Source organism: Leptodactylus fuscus, chromosome 3 (assembly GCF_031893055.1).
Source record: "Leptodactylus fuscus isolate aLepFus1 chromosome 3, aLepFus1.hap2, whole genome shotgun sequence".
NCBI lineage: Eukaryota > Metazoa > Chordata > Amphibia > Anura > Leptodactylidae > Leptodactylus > Leptodactylus fuscus.
In genome coordinates this window covers 231,134,375-231,153,348 of record NC_134267.1, presented here as the reverse complement: position 1 = coordinate 231,153,348, position 18,974 = coordinate 231,134,375, and the positions used below count along the sequence as shown (strand labels likewise).

The window sequence follows — 18,974 nt, the reverse complement described above, 5'->3', positions numbered from 1 at the left end:
GTTCCCGATCTGTAAATTCTCCCAATATTTTTGATACATTCCCTAAATATTAAAATTATATCACAAAAATACACTAAGTCATTGAAACCAGAATATTAGGATATGAGTATTTCAGGAAATCCCAGAGACATCTGTGTCCCTTATATAATGGGGCCTGGAGTCAGCGTCACAGTCCAGTCCACCAGCAGAGCCTCACCAGAGCACATCTATGGGAACAATGGCCGCCCACTGGGGAACATCAATGGTAAGTGTAATTGAACATTGATTTCCTATTATTGCCCATGGTTTTCTTAAGACGTTGAGATGTTGATACTTCTCTCTTACATATGATATAAATTCTCCTCAGGTTCTTTCCACATGGCTTCTTCTGAGCCTCAGCTCTTACATCCATGGATTAGAAGTGCAGAGACCGGGTACAGATGGGTGGGATGTCCCTCCAGTGTCCGGGGGTGATTGTCCATTCCCACCAGACACCACATTTCCACCACGTGTGAAGGTTGAGATGAAGGTCGGCAGTGGGAGTTCTGTACAGTTTATGGCGGACAGTGTGAGGAGCCGCTCAATGTCTCCATGGGAATACAGGTAATTATACAAGAATAGGGAGTAATAAGTCTCTGTTCTATGAATCTATCTATTTCTCTATCTCATTCTACCTTGGATAAAGTTAATTTTTTACATATTCTTCTGAGGTCAAATTAGCAGTGGTGAAATCTTTCTTGCCGAGTAGAGGGATGAAGGCAAGATCTTCATCTCAAGGAGGAAGTTCTCCTCCACCACCACTACACCTTATGGACGTCTGCAGTATCTTGGACCATATCTGTGCTCCAGACGATACAGCTGAAGATCTTCCTTTCATCCCTCTACTTGGCACGGTCAGAAGCATCCAGTAAATTTTTCGGTAAGGTTACACCACTGCTAATTTGAACTCACAAAAAATTTGGCCTAGACCTGGATGGTAGCACCAGGATGTGTCAGATGACAAGGACACCACGTGTTAAGGCCTTCTGTATTGGCTGTGCCTATCCTAGCACAACTCTTTTTGGTGAATCCCCATTGTTGGGTCAATGGTCAAAGCTTTGTGCTATTTACCAGACTATATTGCCCTATGGCAGCGCCGTCTCCTGTTTATGTTTTTCCAGTCTACATTTTTTATATCTGTCCTCTTTCTCTGCAGCCCTAAATACATCCCGCTCCTCAGTATAGTCATTTCACAGTCTCGGGTTATTTTTTTGTCACGCTACTAACCATGTAGCATCTCATTGATGGTAAAGAGACATTGGTTTTTAAGTCGATGACTCTGAAAACATCTAAAACCAAAATCAAAATTGTTCTAAAAAAAGAATTTCCACTGATACATCACATGTCCTATCACCGCCTCCACTGAGGTCAGCTGGGAAGCAAAATGGCGGCTCCCTGTGAGGGTTATCAGCTCTATTCGTTATTTTTTTAAATATTTATTTCTATGTAATTTTACCAATTTATATTTTTTCAATCTTTCAATTCCTATACATGTATATACGTATCTTGTTATAGTATAATCCAGTAGACGGTTCCATATCCTTCATAGACAATCCTTGAGGGGCTGTAGATTATGGTAGAGGGATTATATGATTTAAAGACCTCAACCAAATCTTTGACAGCCATCTTATTTATCTCTTGCCTCGGACACCATGGGATCGAAGTCACTGGTAGACTTAGCCAGGATGGGTGCTGGTGCGGTTTTGGCCTGAGGTCCCAACAACCTGTTCTATCTTGGGCAATGTATTTAGATACAGGACTATGGAAACGTACTAAATCTTTTTTTTTTGGGCAAAGGACTACATTTTATGTAATTCTATAACCTCTAATTTCTACCAATTTTGGTCATCTCCATCCACCAGCTCCAACGTAGACAATACCAGATTCCCTGCGGTCATCCATGAGGCCAGATGTCTCCACCACGGCTGTATGGACTCTGAGGGGAATGTGGACCTCAGCATGAACTCAGTCCCCATCAGACAGGAGATCCTGGTCCTGCGTCGTGAGATGAGAGGATGTGTCCCCGTCTATAAGCTGGACAAGCAGCTAGTCACCGTGGGCTGTACCTGTGTCCGGCCCATCATCCAATACCTCCGATAAGAGGGGTCAATGTACCGCCCACTAATAATTTATTATATTTTAACAGAAATATAATTTATTTTTGGTATATATTTAATATTTATATTTATTAAAAATATCTCTGTTGTGTTTTGAACTTTTTTTCACCATATTTTTAAAATAAACTATAGAATAAAATAATCACCCTATGGATTCTTTTTTTTTTTTTTTTTTTTTTTTATTCTGGTATATATGGAGGGTCCATACAAGCCTTGGTACTGACATGCCACTTTGATGTTATAATGAATACAGGTCTATGTAAGAATATCAAAAACATCAATGTGACAAATATTTAAAGGGACATCAATCATCAAATAGACCAAAAATTAGACATTATGTGGTGTCAAACTGAAGAACATGGCTTAAAGGGGTTTCCCAGACTTGGGATAGGTCATCAATTAAAAGTTATCAGGGTTTCTGACACCCATCCAATCAGCTGCTAGAAGAGGCTGCCGCACTTGGATGTGCACTGTAAGCAACCTATTCACTACTTACCAAGCACAGCGCCATACATTGTATAGTGGTTGTGCCTGGTACTGCATCTCAGCCCATTCACTCAGCTGCAATTAGGTGGGTTGTGTATGAACGTGATGTCACATAGCATAATGGAATAACCCCTTTAAATGAAATCATTATCTCATAAGTCTTATAATTGTATTTCACTTTAATATAATGGAGTTGCTTTAACCACCAGTAGGGTGGTTTTGTCTTTTTTTTTTTTTGCTGACTCGAGTATAAGCCGAGGGTTTTTTCAGCACAAAAACCGTGCTGAAAAATTTGGCTTACTCTCGAGTATATACAGTATGTGCAGGATTTTCAGGAATAAGGTGCCCTAATGAGACTGAAAAGACACTGCTGGGGACAACAGGGTGCTAGAGACAGGTGAGTATACTTTTTTTGTTGTTGTTAATTTTACGCCTCCTTGACCGCCACAAGGAGGCTCTAATTTATGGGCAACCTCTCGAAAGGGGTTGCCTGAGCGTAATTTTTCTTATGACCACTTCACAGGTGCCTGTCCTGTACACTATACGGGGCTGGAACCAGAAAGCTCCATCCAATGTATAGCAGTGCCTTCACTACAGCTCTGTTCCCACTGACTTCAATAAGTTCTAACATTCAGTGAAGGGGCCGGCTAATATACAGTGCACAGAGCTTCTGGCCCCGTATTGTGTACAAGATGAGCGCTGGAAATGGCTCCGTACAGTTGATGAGGCCATGTATCAGCCCCCTACTGATTAGGTATTTTTGGCCTATCCTGTCCACCACACTCAAAAAAAATGACGCCCAGACAAACCATTTGATATTCACCCCTTATTCCCCAGGCACTTCAATTCCCCCATCACTAGTCTGGTACAATATAATGACCCCATCACCAGTCCCCATAGAGTACAGTACCATGGCATGAACTAGAATAGAGATTGTGAGCCGTACCCTCTCATTCAACATCAGAGTGGGACCTCAAAAAATGGTCTTCTCAATGAATGGGCAAAAATTCCCACAGACCCCTCTCCAAAATCATATAGAAAGGCTTCTGAGAAGAGTGGAAAAAAGGGGGGAGGAACTCCATATTAATATCTAAAGATTTAGTATGGGAGGTCATAAACGCCTCTGAAGGTCCAATATGTACATAGCCCAATACCTTCGTCCATATAGCGTACCATTTTATGTCAACCACCCCCCTCCAGCCCTGTTATTTTGCTGGCTCCTCGTGACCACCAGTTTTTAGTATGAGCAATCTTTCAAGTATCATCTCATATCTCAGCCTGCTCTACCTGCCCAATGGCCCGTCCTCCGAGAACGTGTGTATAGAAGTTGCACCAGAAGATGGCAGCAGTAGACTAGTACATTGCACCACAGTGTAGGAGAAATGGCCAACCACAGGCCCGACTTGTGGTCGTTTATCGGAAGATCTACAGAATTAGAAAACACCAATTTACATGTAATGGCCTCAAAATAATTTTTAGTAACGTAACTGACCACACCATAGAAGAGACCTACAATGTTCATTATTTTTTATGTTTTTCATGGTAAAAAAGAGAAAATTTTGAAAAAAACTAAACAAAACAAAAAGTTGACAAAATAAGATTCTTGTCTTCCTTCTTGGATGTGATAACTAATACTAGGTGAGGATAGGAGTGACACATGTACAGCCCACTGTCACCACCTCCGTCTCCAGTCTGCTCCCGACGTAGGACCATCACCTCCTGCTGGATGGGGTAGGAGATCAGCTCTGGATTGTCATGGCCATCAACGTCTACGCAAGAGAAAGTGAGACAATTGGCCTCGGAAATCACAAAGGGGAATCTGTTGGGATCTGTGTTGAGGCTAAAAAGATGAAAAATCCAAAGTTCTATTAGATAAATTAACTATAACATGACGTTTCGAAGCTTACTCTGGGCTTCTTCTTTAGATATATCTAAAAACACTTTTTGCAGGCTGCATATTTATGTACAACTGAACACATAGGGATAGGATTACAAGGGGGGGGGGAAGAGGCTTATTACTATATACATATAAAAACAAATAATCAATTCCCAGTTCCCAGGTTCTTTATCTTTATGGTTGTCTTAGTTCAGTGATTTGTATAGAATGACATGAACCCATGTGAAAGATTCATTCCATTATCCAGAGTCTTAAATAGGGCCATGCACATAATAATACAAGTGCACTGGCTAACACGGTACAAAAACAAACATTTTCCTTATATAAATTAACTATATCCTACTATTAAGAAGACACAAAGAGGGGCAAAACGCAATTTATGTATACTTACCAACGCTTCTAACCCTGCCCATGTACCTTTGGCCCCATCCATTCCCACCGATCCCTTTGTGCCCTCATACAGCTTAAAGCCCCTTTTGTGGCCCCAACATTTCCCCCTTAGTGGCCCCATATAATATCAATCCCAATTGCATTAGAAAGTCCCCTTGTGGATCCCACACGGTATAAGGTCTACTCAGTGGCCCTCCCATATTATATTGCCTGCTCATTGTGACTCCCACTCTATAATTCCCCTTTTTGTGGCCCCCATGATAATTTCCTTTTTCTGGCCCTTACACTGTATAATGCTCCATCATTGTGGCTCCATACATTATAATATGTTCCGATTGTGGGTCTCATTGTGGTCACTACACTATATTCCCCCTTTATGTGGGCCACAATCAGTATACTGATGGCTCACTGCAGTGCCAGACTGTAATCCTCCATTTTCTGGCCCCTATACTTTATAATGCTACCTCCTTGTACCCTCAAGCACTGTATTATGCCCCGATTGAGGCCTTCATTGTGGCCACCACACTATACTCTCCATTTTGTGGCCCCCAAACAATATAATGATCCGTCATGCGGCCTCCACAATATAATCCCCATTTTGTGGCCCACACATTATAATGCTCTCTTATTGCTTCCCCCACACAGTACTCCCCTTTCTTTTTTGTGGCCCTGACACAGTATAATGCCCCTCCATTGTGGTTCTTATGTTATAATCCCACTTTTTATGGCCCCCACATACAATAATGCTCCCTCATTGTACCCCCAAGTCCTGTAATACTCTCTCATTACGGTCCCCACACTATTATCCTGCTCATTGTTCCCACCACACAATATAATACCCCGGGTGTGAACGTGCTCTGGATCCCAGTCCTTCTGTATATTTATACTCCTTGTTGCTCCAGGTGGAGTCTCCATCTCCAAAAACATAGAGTTCCAAACACATTTTGTCAGTTCCATTGGAATCTGTGAATATGAAGACTTCAGAATGGATTGTCCGACTCTAAGCTGTTACATCAGATTATAAGAGAGCGGAACCACTGGAAGATCTCTGGCACTTCCCTAAATGGAGACCATAATTTATTTGTTACTGGACAATCCTCTGTTATCTTTGGCTGCAGAGATAACAACACATGGTCATGTTCACTTTTAAGTTTCCATCAAAAGTACAATATGAAATAATAATTATTAACATCTAATATAAATCAACAACTAGTTTAAAAGACCACAATAGATGCAAGTGGTTAACAGAGCCCCTTATGTAGAAGAGTATGATTACTATAATACTGCCTCCTATGTATAAGAATAGAACTACTATAATACTGCTCCTATGTACAAGAATATAACTACTATAATACTACTCCTATGTACAAGAATATAACTACTATAATACTGCCCCCTATGTACAAGAATATAACTACTATAATACTGCTCCTATGTACAAGAATATAACTACTATAATACTACTCCTATGTACAAGAATATAACTACTATAATACTACCTCCTATGTACAAGAATATAACTACTATAATACTACTCCTATGTACAATAATATAATTACTATAATACTACTCCTATGTACAATAATATAACTACTATAATACTACTCCTATGTACAAGAATATAACTACTATAATACTACCTCCTATGTACAAGAATAAAACTACTATAATACTGCTCCTATGTACAATAATATAATTACTATAATACTACTCCTATGTACAATAATATAACTACTATAATACTGCTACTATGTACAAGAATATAACTACTATAATACTGTTCCTATGTACAAGAATATAACTACTATAATACTGCTCCTATGTACAAGAATATAACTACTATAATACTACCTCCTATGTACAAGAATATAACTACTATAATACTGTTCCTATGTACACGAATATAACTACTATAATACTGCTCCTATGTACAAGAATATAACTACTATAATACTGCTCCTATGTACAAGAATATAACTACTATAATACTACCTCCTATGTACAAGAATATAACTACTATAATACTGTTCCTATGTACAAGAATATAACTACTATAATACTGCTCCTATGTACACGAATATAACTACTAGGATACTGCTCCTATGTACAAGAATATAACTACTATAATACTACTCCTATGTACAAGAATATAACTACTATAATACTGCTCCTATGTACAAGAATATAACTACTATAATACTGCTCCTATGTACAAGAATATAACTACTATAATACTGCTCCTATGTACAAGAATATAACTACTATAATACTACTCCTATGTACAAGAATATAACTACTATAATACTGCTCCTATGTACAAGAATACAACTACTATAATACTGCTCCTATGTACAAGAATATAACTGCTATAATACTGCTCCTATGTACAAGAATATAACTACTATAATACTGTCCCCTATGTACAATAATATAATTACTATAATACTACTCCTATGTACAATAAAATAACTACTATAATACTGCTCCTATGTACAAGAATATAACTACTATAATACTGCTCCTATGTACAAGAATATAACTACTATAATACTGCTCCTATGTACAAGAATATAACTACTATAATACTGTCCCCTATGTACAAGAATATATCTACTATAATACTACTCCTATGTACAAGAATATAACTACTATAATACTGCCCCCTATGTACAAGAATATAACTACTATAATACTGCTCCTATGTACAAGAATATAACTACTATAATACTACTCCTATGTACAAGAATATAACTACTATAATACTACCTCCTATGTACAAGAATATAACTACTATAATACTACTCCTATGTACAATAATATAATTACTATAATACTACTCCTATGTACAATAATATAACTACTATAATACTACTCCTATGTACAAGAATATAACTACTATAATACTACCTCCTATGTACAAGAATAAAACTACTATAATACTGCTCCTATGTACAATAATATAATTACTATAATACTACTCCTATGTACAATAATATAACTACTATAATACTGCTACTATGTACAAGAATATAACTACTATAATACTGTTCCTATGTACAAGAATATAACTACTATAATACTGCTCCTATGTACAAGAATATAACTACTATAATACTACCTCCTATGTACAAGAATATAACTACTATAATACTGTTCCTATGTACACGAATATAACTACTATAATACTGCTCCTATGTACAAGAATATAACTACTATAATACTGCTCCTATGTACAAGAATATAACTACTATAATACTACCTCCTATGTACAAGAATATAACTACTATAATACTGTTCCTATGTACAAGAATATAACTACTATAATACTGCTCCTATGTACACGAATATAACTACTAGGATACTGCTCCTATGTACAAGAATATAACTACTATAATACTACTCCTATGTACAAGAATATAACTACTATAATACTGCTCCTATGTACAAGAATATAACTACTATAATACTGCTCCTATGTACAAGAATATAACTACTATAATACTGCTCCTATGTACAAGAATATAACTACTATAATACTACTCCTATGTACAAGAATATAACTACTATAATACTGCTCCTATGTACAAGAATATAACTACTATAATACTGCTCCTATGTACAAGAATATAACTATTATAATACTACTCCTATGTACAAGAATATAACTACTATAATACTACCTCCTAGGTACAAGAATATAACTACTATAATACTACTCCTATGTACAAGAATATAACTACTATAATACTGCTCCTATGTACAAGAATATAACTACTATAATACTACTCCTATGTACAAGAATATAACTACTATAATACTGCCCCCTATGTACAAGAATATAACTACTATAATACTACTCCTATGTACAAGAATATAACTACTATAATACTGCTCCTATGTACACGAATATAACTACTAGGATACTGCTCCTATGTACAAGAATATAACTACTATAATACTACTCCTATGTACAAGAATATAACTACTATAATACTGCTCCTATGTACAAGAATATAACTACTATAATACTGCTCCTATGTACAAGAATATAACTACTATAATACTGCTCCTATGTGCAAGAATATAACTACTATAATACTACTCCTATGTACAAGAATATAACTACTATAATACTGCTCCTATGTACAAGAATATAACTACTATAATACTGCTCCTATGTACAAGAATATAACTATTATAATACTACTCCTATGTACAAGAATATAACTACTATAATACTACCTCCTAGCTGTGAGGACGTGTTTTTGTAGCTCTCCTGAGGCTCCTGATGTCTGGAGATAGCCCAGGGCGGGGCCGCCCTGGGTGGGGAAGTTCCCCTGCCAAGGCCCAGGCTCCAAGGCCTTCTCTGGGAAGCAATTCCCAGACAACTAAAAAAATGGATGGAAATCCTAAAGTCCCCAGTAATGGGAATCGTGTCCAGTGTGTCAGCAGTCCTAGTGCAGCAAGCCAAGATGGGAAGAAAGTTGTAAAGGAAGAAGTAACGGAAGCAAGCAGTAGTACGGTGCAACAACCAAGCAAAATGGTTGAATGTAAGGAGCAAACTTTGCAGCCTGTGCAGACTCCATTGCAGGTTGCAGGTGTCCAGTCCACCCCACCCTCCTGCAGACAGAGGAGAACATCCCTGGAGAAGCAGACCATGCAGGAGAACATGCAGCAGTCTGTATTGGTACGGTCTGAGCGGACAAGATCTGGAAGCGGTAACTACAAAAATGTAGTGAAGGCAGTGGAGGAGATCAAAGGGAGACCAGCGGGGAAGCTTCAAGGTACCAGCAGTACAGTCACTGGAAATAAACTGGGACATAGTCCCCAGTCTGGACATTGTGGGCCCATGGCAGTGACAACAGCCGTAGCATGTCAGAAATCACAGGCTACACCAACCAGAAGCCATACTGGGGGTAACCAACCTGCAAAGCTTTCCAACAATGCACAGACTGTCACAGCTACTGAGCGAGCACCAGAACTGCGCCTGGCAGACGAGATCCCAGCACTGGTCAAGCGACTGGAGACATTGAAGGCCAGTAAAATATATCTGCAGAGACAGATTGAATGTGCCTATAATCTAAAAAAGTCTGCATGCCCTGAGAAACTGGTGTTACTGGACAGGAAGCTGAGCGCACTGGCGAAAGAGCTCGCCGAGAACGTACGGGAGACCGAGACTGTACTGGAGCAAATGGGACCGGTGGGAGAATCGTACAGAAACCAGCAGCGGTTCCAGGAATACCAGAAGTCACCATCACCTTGTGCTAAAGCTGGGTCTGAACCCTCTCAAGGTGGCAGCCAGCAGTCCCATGTAAAACCAGTTCTGCAGCCAGCAAGTTTCCCTTTTAAGGAAGGGAATTTGTACGGGAAAGCGACCAGTGTTCAGCAACAGCAAAAACCTGCAGCAGTTCTCAGCAAGGCACCACAAGTCCCAGCAACCAGCACTTTGCAACCAGGTCATGGACCCCTGCCTAATGGTAATGAAGTAGCAGCTGTGCAGACACCACAAGTCCCAGGAGACAAGTCATTGCAGCAGGACTATGGACTCTTACCTGAAGGTACTGGGGGAGTAACATATTTGGGGTTACAGGTTGTGGACTCTGTTGTGCAGGACTCTGCTGCCGCTGACTGTAGTGGTAATATGGACTCTGCTATGCAGGACTCTGCTGCCGCTGACTATAATACTAATATGGACTCTGCTGTGCAGGACTCTGCTGCCGCTGATTGTCTGACTAATGTGCCTGATATTATGGATATTCCTGTATGTGATAACGGCCCAGCAGGGGAAGGTGTTTCTGGGGGGGATCCTTCACTATCTATGGCGTCAGACCCCTCTGCAGTCCAGTCTCTGGAGTCTGGTGATATTGCAGACATAGAGGTTGATGGTGGGGCGGACACAGGACAGTCCAGTGTGCAGGACTTTCCCCCTCTAGATACTCGCACAGTAGCAGAACCACATGGTACAGGTGCTCAGCAGCGCACACAGCGCCCACAAACACGCCAAGATGGCGGATCCGGCCGTACCTCCTCAGGGAATGCCTGGAGCCGCGGTGCTCCATCTTTTGCATCAAACTCCAATTATACAGGCCAGGCTTTCAGGAGGAGGAATGTAGTCAGGTTTAGGCACGGAGGTGCCAAGGAGGATCTGCCGGATAGGAGGTTTGTGGTCCGAGAGCTCCTATGTACCCAGATGGGCTTTGTGCCGACTGATATCCTGGCTGTCATAAACCTTCCTGACCGCCAGGGGTATGATGTTAGTTTTAAGCTGATGTCTGATCTGGACCGGTTCTGGGCCAATCTCACCAGGTTGAGAGATACGGAAGGTTGGGATAAGTTCAGTTTCATCCCCATCTCTAGGCCAGATACAGCCTCTGTCACAATTGTATTTTGGAATGAAGCCGTTCCCCCTCAGGACATTGTCATCTGGCTCAGGAGGCATTGTGACCTCATGTCCGATCTTAGTAAGAACAGGGATGAAGACGGGGTCTGGACCGGTGGGTGGAGGGTCCTGGTGAAGTTGCGTCAGCAGAACAACATAACCCAACATCTGCCCAATTCGTTCTTTATAGGCCGAGAAAAAGGGATCTGCTTCTATGCGGGTTAGCCTCGCTGCTGCTTCAAGTGTGGGAAGGCCGGCCATGTGGCCAGTGTATGCTCCATGGTAAAGTGTAGCCTATGTAATGAAATGGGCCACGTGAGTGCCACATGCCAAAACATTAGGTGTAACCTGTGCGGTAGGATCGGTCACCCCCACAGAGATTGTCCTGATGCCTGGCATAACATCTGTAAGGATAGCCCTGATGAGGACTTGCTGGCAGCGGCTGATGACATACAGGAGGAGGAGGAGGCGCTATTGTCAGGGTCAGTAGTCATGGAGGCGGAGCCTCAACCACATACAGGTGATACCACCCAAGACCAGGCCGAGTCAGGTCCCATTGAGACGACCATGGAGGTTGTCGAGCAGGTTGTACAACCCTCAGTGGTCGTCTCTTCTCCTGCCCGATCATCCAACAATAATAAAAGGAGGAAGAAGGATAAAGCCAGCCGTAAGCCTGAGGGTGAGTGGACCACGGTAGAAAAGCCCACAAAGATGAGAGTAAGTAGTGCAGGCGAGGTCACTGCAACGGGGAATAGATTTAGTGTCCTATCAGAGTCAGACGGAGAAGCAGAACTAGACAGAGAACTCTCACGAATGATGGCGGAGTATGAGGATGAACCAGAGGGCGATCCTCCCAATAAGAGGAGACCCCACCGAGATGAGGGGCAGTCCGAATCAGACATGGAAACAGCTGGTCACCAGGACACCTCTGACTCTGATCTATGACAATGGGGCCCATCTCTCTGTTTCTCATATTCCTAGTTGTTCTGATGGCAGGTTTCTATCTTAAAGTTATCTCTAGTAATGTGAATAGCATCCGAGCAAGGAGGACAAGACACGCAGTGTATGAACATCTGAGATATCTTGATGCCGATGTCTATTTCTTACAAGAAACCCGTTTAAATACTTTAGGACTAATACGAGAAGCAGAGAGAGAATGGAAATCTGGCCCGTCCTTCTGGTCTCTGGCTGTGGAACCTTATGCCGGGGTTTCTATACTGTTTAACACCCCTGATGTCACCATACACAGATTCACTGAGGTTCTGATGGGGAGGTGCCTGGTTTTAGAAGTTACCATCCGAGGCAGAAGGCTCCGACTCATTAATATCTATGGTCCACCGCAGTCGGTGATTGAAAGGGCACGTCTGTTTGATGAAGTCAAGCAGTACTTGTTTACATCTGTTCCGGTAGTCATGGCAGGGGACTTTAATGCCACCATGTCATCCAGTGACAGACCTACTGGTAGGCCTCTCACCAGGGACTGCAAGGTCTTAAGCAGAATTATTTCACAGGCTGGTCTGTCTGATGTGTTTACTGAGGGTGGTAGGAAACCAAAATTCACTTACTCCTGCGCTGGTAGATGCAGTCGGATAGACTTAGCTCTGGTCAGTCCCGCTGAGCATGTTAGTGAGAAAAGTGAAAAGACAGTCCCTTATTCTGACCATCTGGCTTTGTATTTTTGCTTGGGCTCCACAAAACGCCCTGATATTGGGAGAGGCCTATGGAAGCTCAATTCCAGCCTCTTGGGCGATGACTGTGTCCGGAGTTGTGTCCACTCTCTATTTCAGAACCAGCTTGAGAGAGTGGTGTTTTATGACAACATGGCAGACTGGTGGGAGGATGTCAAGGAGGAGATCAGATCCCTCTTAAGGAGACTGTCAGTTAAGAAGGGGAAGAGTAAGTATAGCCAGTATCTCAGGCTGCGGAAAGAATTAGAGTCACTCTATTCGGCGGGCGGGGATGACCAACAGAAGATTGACCGGCTGAAATCTGAGATCAGTCAGTATCAGTACCGCAGGTATACATCCCTGGTTCTTGAACGGGATTATGGGTCCTTAGGGGCTCCGGATCCTTTTGAGAATTGCAGGGAGCGGGTGGCAAATAAATCGGTCACAGGTCTCACTGACTCCCAGGGTGTTTTACAGGAGTCTCGGGAGGGTATCCTGGGGGTGGTGAGAACTTACTATGCTGACTTGTTTCAGAAGAAGGTTTTGGATAGAGAGAAGGTGGCTCAATTCTTGGAGGCAACTCCAGGTCCTGATACTAATGATTTGGACTTTTCTCCTTTGACAGCAGAGTTAACAGTGGAGGAGGTGAAAGAGGCCATAGATAAGTTACATCTGAAGAAGGCACCAGGTCCAGATGGGATTACAGCTGAGTTCTATAAGAAATTCCGAGACCTCTTGGCACCAATTCTCGTGGATGTATACAAAACTAGTCTAGAAAACCACCTGATGCCTCCATCCATGAGAGTGTCCTCCCTGATCCTGCTGTCTAAAGGTAAAGAGCCTAGTGACATCAAGAACTGGAGGCCGATTGCCCTCTTGAATGTCGATAGGAAGATTCTTGCAAAAATTCTGTTCTCTAGATTAGTTTGTTTGTCCCCGGCACTGTTGGCAGGCTCACAGTTTGGCACAGTTAAAGGGCGGAACATCTCTGGAGCAGTTATCTCGATAAGGGAGATGTTTGAGAGATGTAAAGCTCTGAGGTGTGGGAGATATGTTGTGAGTCTTGACCAGGCTAAGGCCTTTGACAGAGTAGACCATGAGTATCTATGGGCGACTTTGACAAAGTACGGTATTCCGGGACAATTTGTGGATTGGCTGAGAACTTTGTACCGTGAGGCGGAGAGCTTTCCTCTGATTAATGGTTGGCAGGGTGATGCTTTCAGGGTTGAGGCAGGGGTGAGACAAGGTTGCCCACTGAGTCCATTACTGTATGTGTTTGCCATAGACCCGTTTCTTAGGTCACTGCAGGAGTGTGATTTTCAGGGGGCGCCGGTCCCCCACTGCTTGCCCCTGAGAGTTGTTGCCTACGCGGATGATGTGACTGTGGTGATATCTGAGCCTCGTGAGGTGGAGATGTTGTCTGCGGCCATCAGAAGTTACTCAGAGGCCTCCGGGTCTCTTGTCAACCTTGAGAAGAGTCAAGCTCTCTGGACGGGTCATACTGGTCCTACATTTGATCTGCCGCAGTTTGCCCAGGCCTCCTCCTATATTAAGATCCTTGGGGTGAAATTCGGGAGGGATGATAATTGCAGACTAAATTGGGAAGAAAAGTTGGAATCCGGAAATGCAAAGGTTCAGCGATGGAAGAACTGGAGGCTGACCTATAGAGAAAGGGTTAAAATGTTGAAGACTTACCTGGTCCCTGTCTTCTTGTACGTCTCTGTTGTCTTTCCTTTGCCAGAATCTTTCTCCGCTAGGCTCTTTAGCCTGTTCTTCCAACTTTTGTGGGGGAACAGGTTGAACCCAGTAAAAAGAGGGATAACCTACCTACAGAGGAGAGAGGGTGGGCTGGATATGTTAAATCCAAGGGTGTTTTTTGACTCCATGTTTCTAAAAGTAAATTTTGGTTGCCTGGACTCAGATAACAGCTCCCTGTGGGTAAATAGTATCAGGGACTGGATATTGCCTTTTGCAGAATCCTGGGTGCGAGGCGGCAGCCTTAAGAGGGGTCGATCGACTCGTGACTACCTCCCCCAGTATCTGGACTATGGCATAAGGTGCCTGAAAAAATGGGGTATTGAAAAGACCTATCTGGTGAGTAAGACCAGGAGAGATCTATACACCAGGGTATGTAAGACCTTCTATTGTCTCCAGCCGGCATTGAGGGACTGTACATCTATAACCCTGCAGGATAGTCTGAGGCTCCTCACTGGTCTGAGGCTCCCTGCAAAGTTCTTTGACATTGCCTGGCTATCTCTGCATGGGAAACTTTTTGTAAGAGGCAACCTAAAACATCTCAGTGTGACAGATCGGGCATGTCCATTAGGTTGTCAGCAGGAGGAGACCATGGCACATTTTATATCAGAGTGCGGGGGAGGGCGAAAGATCTGGCAGGAAATATCCCGGAGGCTGAAAATTCCCCGATTACAATCACTCAAATACCCCGAAATCATATATGGCATCCCAACTAATATAGGTGACATTAACCGGGAGACCCTGTATATTATTATTACTGTCATCAAATATTATCACTGGCATACGAGGACCCAGGTGTCCCTACACAGAGAGCCCTTCCGTCATATGACCGCTGTCACATATATCATGTCTGAACTGAGGTGGATAAAGTCTCTGGAGGTCAGAAAAAAGTCTGATAATGTAAAATTGTGGAGAAATGTATATATCGATTGCTGAATATTCTGATAACACTGCAAATAAGTCTGTTCATTTATTTATGGATTTATTTTTTTTTCCCCCTCTTTATCCTGCCAGCAATGGACTCTTAAGTTAAAGTGATTCTCATTTTTGTTATCTGACAGACATGTCTGATTTATGTTATATTATTATTATTATTATTATTAGTTATTAATTCTGCTGGAATGTAATGTATTTTTGTTTTGTTTTTACTAATAAAAATTACCTCCTAGGTACAAGAATATAACTACTATAATACTACTCCTATGTACAAGAATATAACTACTATAATACAGCTCCTATGTACAAGAATATAACTACTATAATACTACTCCTATGTACAAGAATATAACTACTATAATACTACTCCTATGTACAAGAATATAACTACTATAATACTGCCCCCTATGTACAAGAATATAACTACTATAATACTACTCCTATGTACAAGAATATAACTACTATAATACTACTCCTATGTACAAGAATATAACTACTATAATACTGCTCCTATGTACACGAATATAACTACTAGGATACTTCTCCTATGTACAAGAATATAACTACTATAATACTGCTCCTATGTGCAAGAATATAACTACTATAATACTACTCCTATGTACAAGAATATAACTACTATAATACTGCTCCTATGTACAAGAATATAACTACTATAATACTACTCCTATGTACAAGAATATAACTACTATAATACTGCTCCTATGTACAAGAATATAACTACTATAATACTGCTCCTATGTACAAGAATATAACTACTATAATACTACCTCCTAGGTACAAGAATATAACTACTATAATACTACTCCTATGTACAAGAATATAACTACTATAATACTGCTCCTATGTACAAGAATATAACTACTATAATACTACTCCTATGTACAAGAATATAACTACTATAATACTGCTCCTATGTACAAGAATATAACTACTATAATACTGCTCCTATGTAGAAGAATATAACTACTATAATACTGCTCCTATGTAGAAGAATATAACTACTATAATACTGCTCCTATGTACAAGAATATAACTACTATAATACTGCTCCTATGTACACGAATATAACTACTATAATACTACTCCTATGTACAAGAATATAACTACTATAATACTACTCCTATGTACAAGAATATAACTACTATAATACTGCCCCCTATGTACAAGAATATAACTACTATAATACTACTCCTATGTACAAGAATATAACTACTATAATACTACTCCTATGTACAAGAATATAACTACTATAATACTGCTCCTATGTACACGAATATAACTACTAGGATACTTCTCCTATGTACAAGAATATAACTACTATAATACTGCTCCTATGTGCAAGAATATAACTACTATAATACTACTCCTATGTACAAGAATATAACTACTATAATACTGCTCCTATGTACAAGAATATAACTACTATAATACTGCTCCTATGTACAAGAATATAACTACTATAATACTGCTCCTATGTGCAAGAATATAACTACTATAATACTACTCCTATGTACAAGAATATAACTACTATAATACTGCTCCTATGTACAAGAATATAACTACTATAATACTGCTCCTATGTACAAGAATATAACTATTATAATACTACTCCTATGTACAAGAATATAACTACTATAATACTACCTCCTAGGTACAAGAATATAACTACTATAATACTACTCCTATGTACAAGAATATAACTACTATAATACTGCTCCTATGTACAAGAATATAACTACTATAATACTACTCCTATGTACAAGAATATAACTACTATAATACTGCTCCTATGTACAAGAATATAACTACTATAATACTGCTCCTATGTACAAGAATATAACTACTATAATACTGCTCCTATGTAGAAGAATATAACTACTATAATACTGCTCCTATGTAGAAGAATATAACTACTATAATACTACTCCTATGTACAAGAATATAACTACAATAATACTGCCCCCATATACAGTGTTGGTCAAAAGTATTAGCACCCCTGCAATTCTGTCAGATAATGCTCAGTTTCTTCCAGAAAATGATTGCAATCACAAATTGTTTGGTATTATTATTTTCATTTAATTTGTATTCAATGGAAAACCACCATTTAACCACTAAGATCAATTATGCGCAGGATTTCCAGGAATAAGGTGCCATAATGAGACTGAAAAGTCACTGCTGGGGACAACAGGGTCCTAGGGACAGGTGAGTATACTTTTTTTTGTTGTTAATTTTACGTCTCCTTGACCGCCACAAGGTTCGCTCTAATTTACAGTGCTGACCAAAAGTATTGGCACCCCTGCAATTCTATCAGATAATACTCAGTTTCTTTCAGAAAATGATTGCAAGCACAAATTCTTTGGTATTATTATCTTCATTTAATTTGTCTTCAATGGAAAACCACAAAAAGAATTGTCAAGAAGCCAAATTGGATATAATTCCACACCAAACATAAAAAAGGGGGTGGACAAAAGTATTGGCACTGTTTGAAAAATCATGTGATGCTTCTCTAATTTGTGTAATTAACAGCACCTGTTACTTACCGGAGGCACCTAACAGGTGGTGGCAATAACTAAATCACACTTGCAGCCAGTTGAAATGGATTAAAGTTGACTCAACCTCTGTCCTGTGTCCTTGTGTACGACCGCATTGAGCATGGAGAAAAGAAAGAAGACCAAAGAACTGTCTGAGGACTTGAGAAGCAAAATTGTGAGGAAGCATGAGCAATCTCAAGGCTACAAGTCCATCTCCAAAGACCTGAATACAGCCTGGTCCTTCCTTCCAACCGCGACCAGGCTGTATAATCTACATCAGACCAAACGAAGATCACTCCGCACTGAGAACTAATGATTATGAGGATGACCATGAGGTCTTCCTCTTTCTCTTCTGTTTTTCCTTAGCTGCCATGGACTCCTAGTATATCTTCTCTTCTCAGCTTATCTGTGTCTACGTCTGTAACATATTACTCTGTATTATCCTGTATCTGTATTACTATGCTGCTGTAACACGCTGAAATTTCCCCAAGGTGGGACTATTAAAGGATTATCTTATCTTATCTTAATGTTCCTGTGTCTACCGTGTGCAGTGTCATCAAGAAGTGTAAAGCCCATGGCACTGTGGCTAACCTCCCTAGATGTGGACGGGAAAGAAAAATTCACGAGAGATTTCAACGCAAGATTGTGCGGATGGTGGATAAAGAACCTCGACTAACATCCAAACAAGTCCAAGCTGCCCTGCAGTCCGAGGGTACAACAGTGTCACCCCGTACTATCCAGTGTCAGCGTCTGAATGAGAAGGGCCTGTATGGTAGG

At 40.6% G+C, this 18,974-nt stretch overlaps 1 protein-coding gene across 1 annotated transcript; it reads left to right on the top strand.

Moving 5' to 3' along the window:
- The first annotated feature begins 217 nt into the window (after window positions 1-217).
- LOC142198597 (interleukin-17A-like) lies at window positions 218-2,118 on the top strand. Its single transcript, XM_075269625.1, has 3 exons — window positions 218-244; window positions 347-582; window positions 1,881-2,118. Exons 1-3 carry the CDS (start codon window positions 218-220, stop codon window positions 2,116-2,118), a joined length of 501 nt encoding a protein of 166 aa, XP_075125726.1.
- Window positions 2,119-18,974: the final 16,856 nt, after the last annotated feature.

What these genes read in the sequence shown, in the direction of transcription:
- LOC142198597 (XM_075269625.1), top strand. Translation starts at nt 218, where the DNA reads ATGGCCGCCCACTGGGGAACATCAATG. An exon ending in CCCACTGGGGAACATCAATG is followed by an intron (nt 245 to 346) that starts GTAAGTGTAATT and finishes AATTCTCCTCAG; the next exon opens with GTTCTTTCCACATGGCTTCT. An exon ending in ATGTCTCCATGGGAATACAG is followed by an intron (nt 583 to 1,880) that starts GTAATTATACAA and finishes TCCATCCACCAG; the next exon opens with CTCCAACGTAGACAATACCA.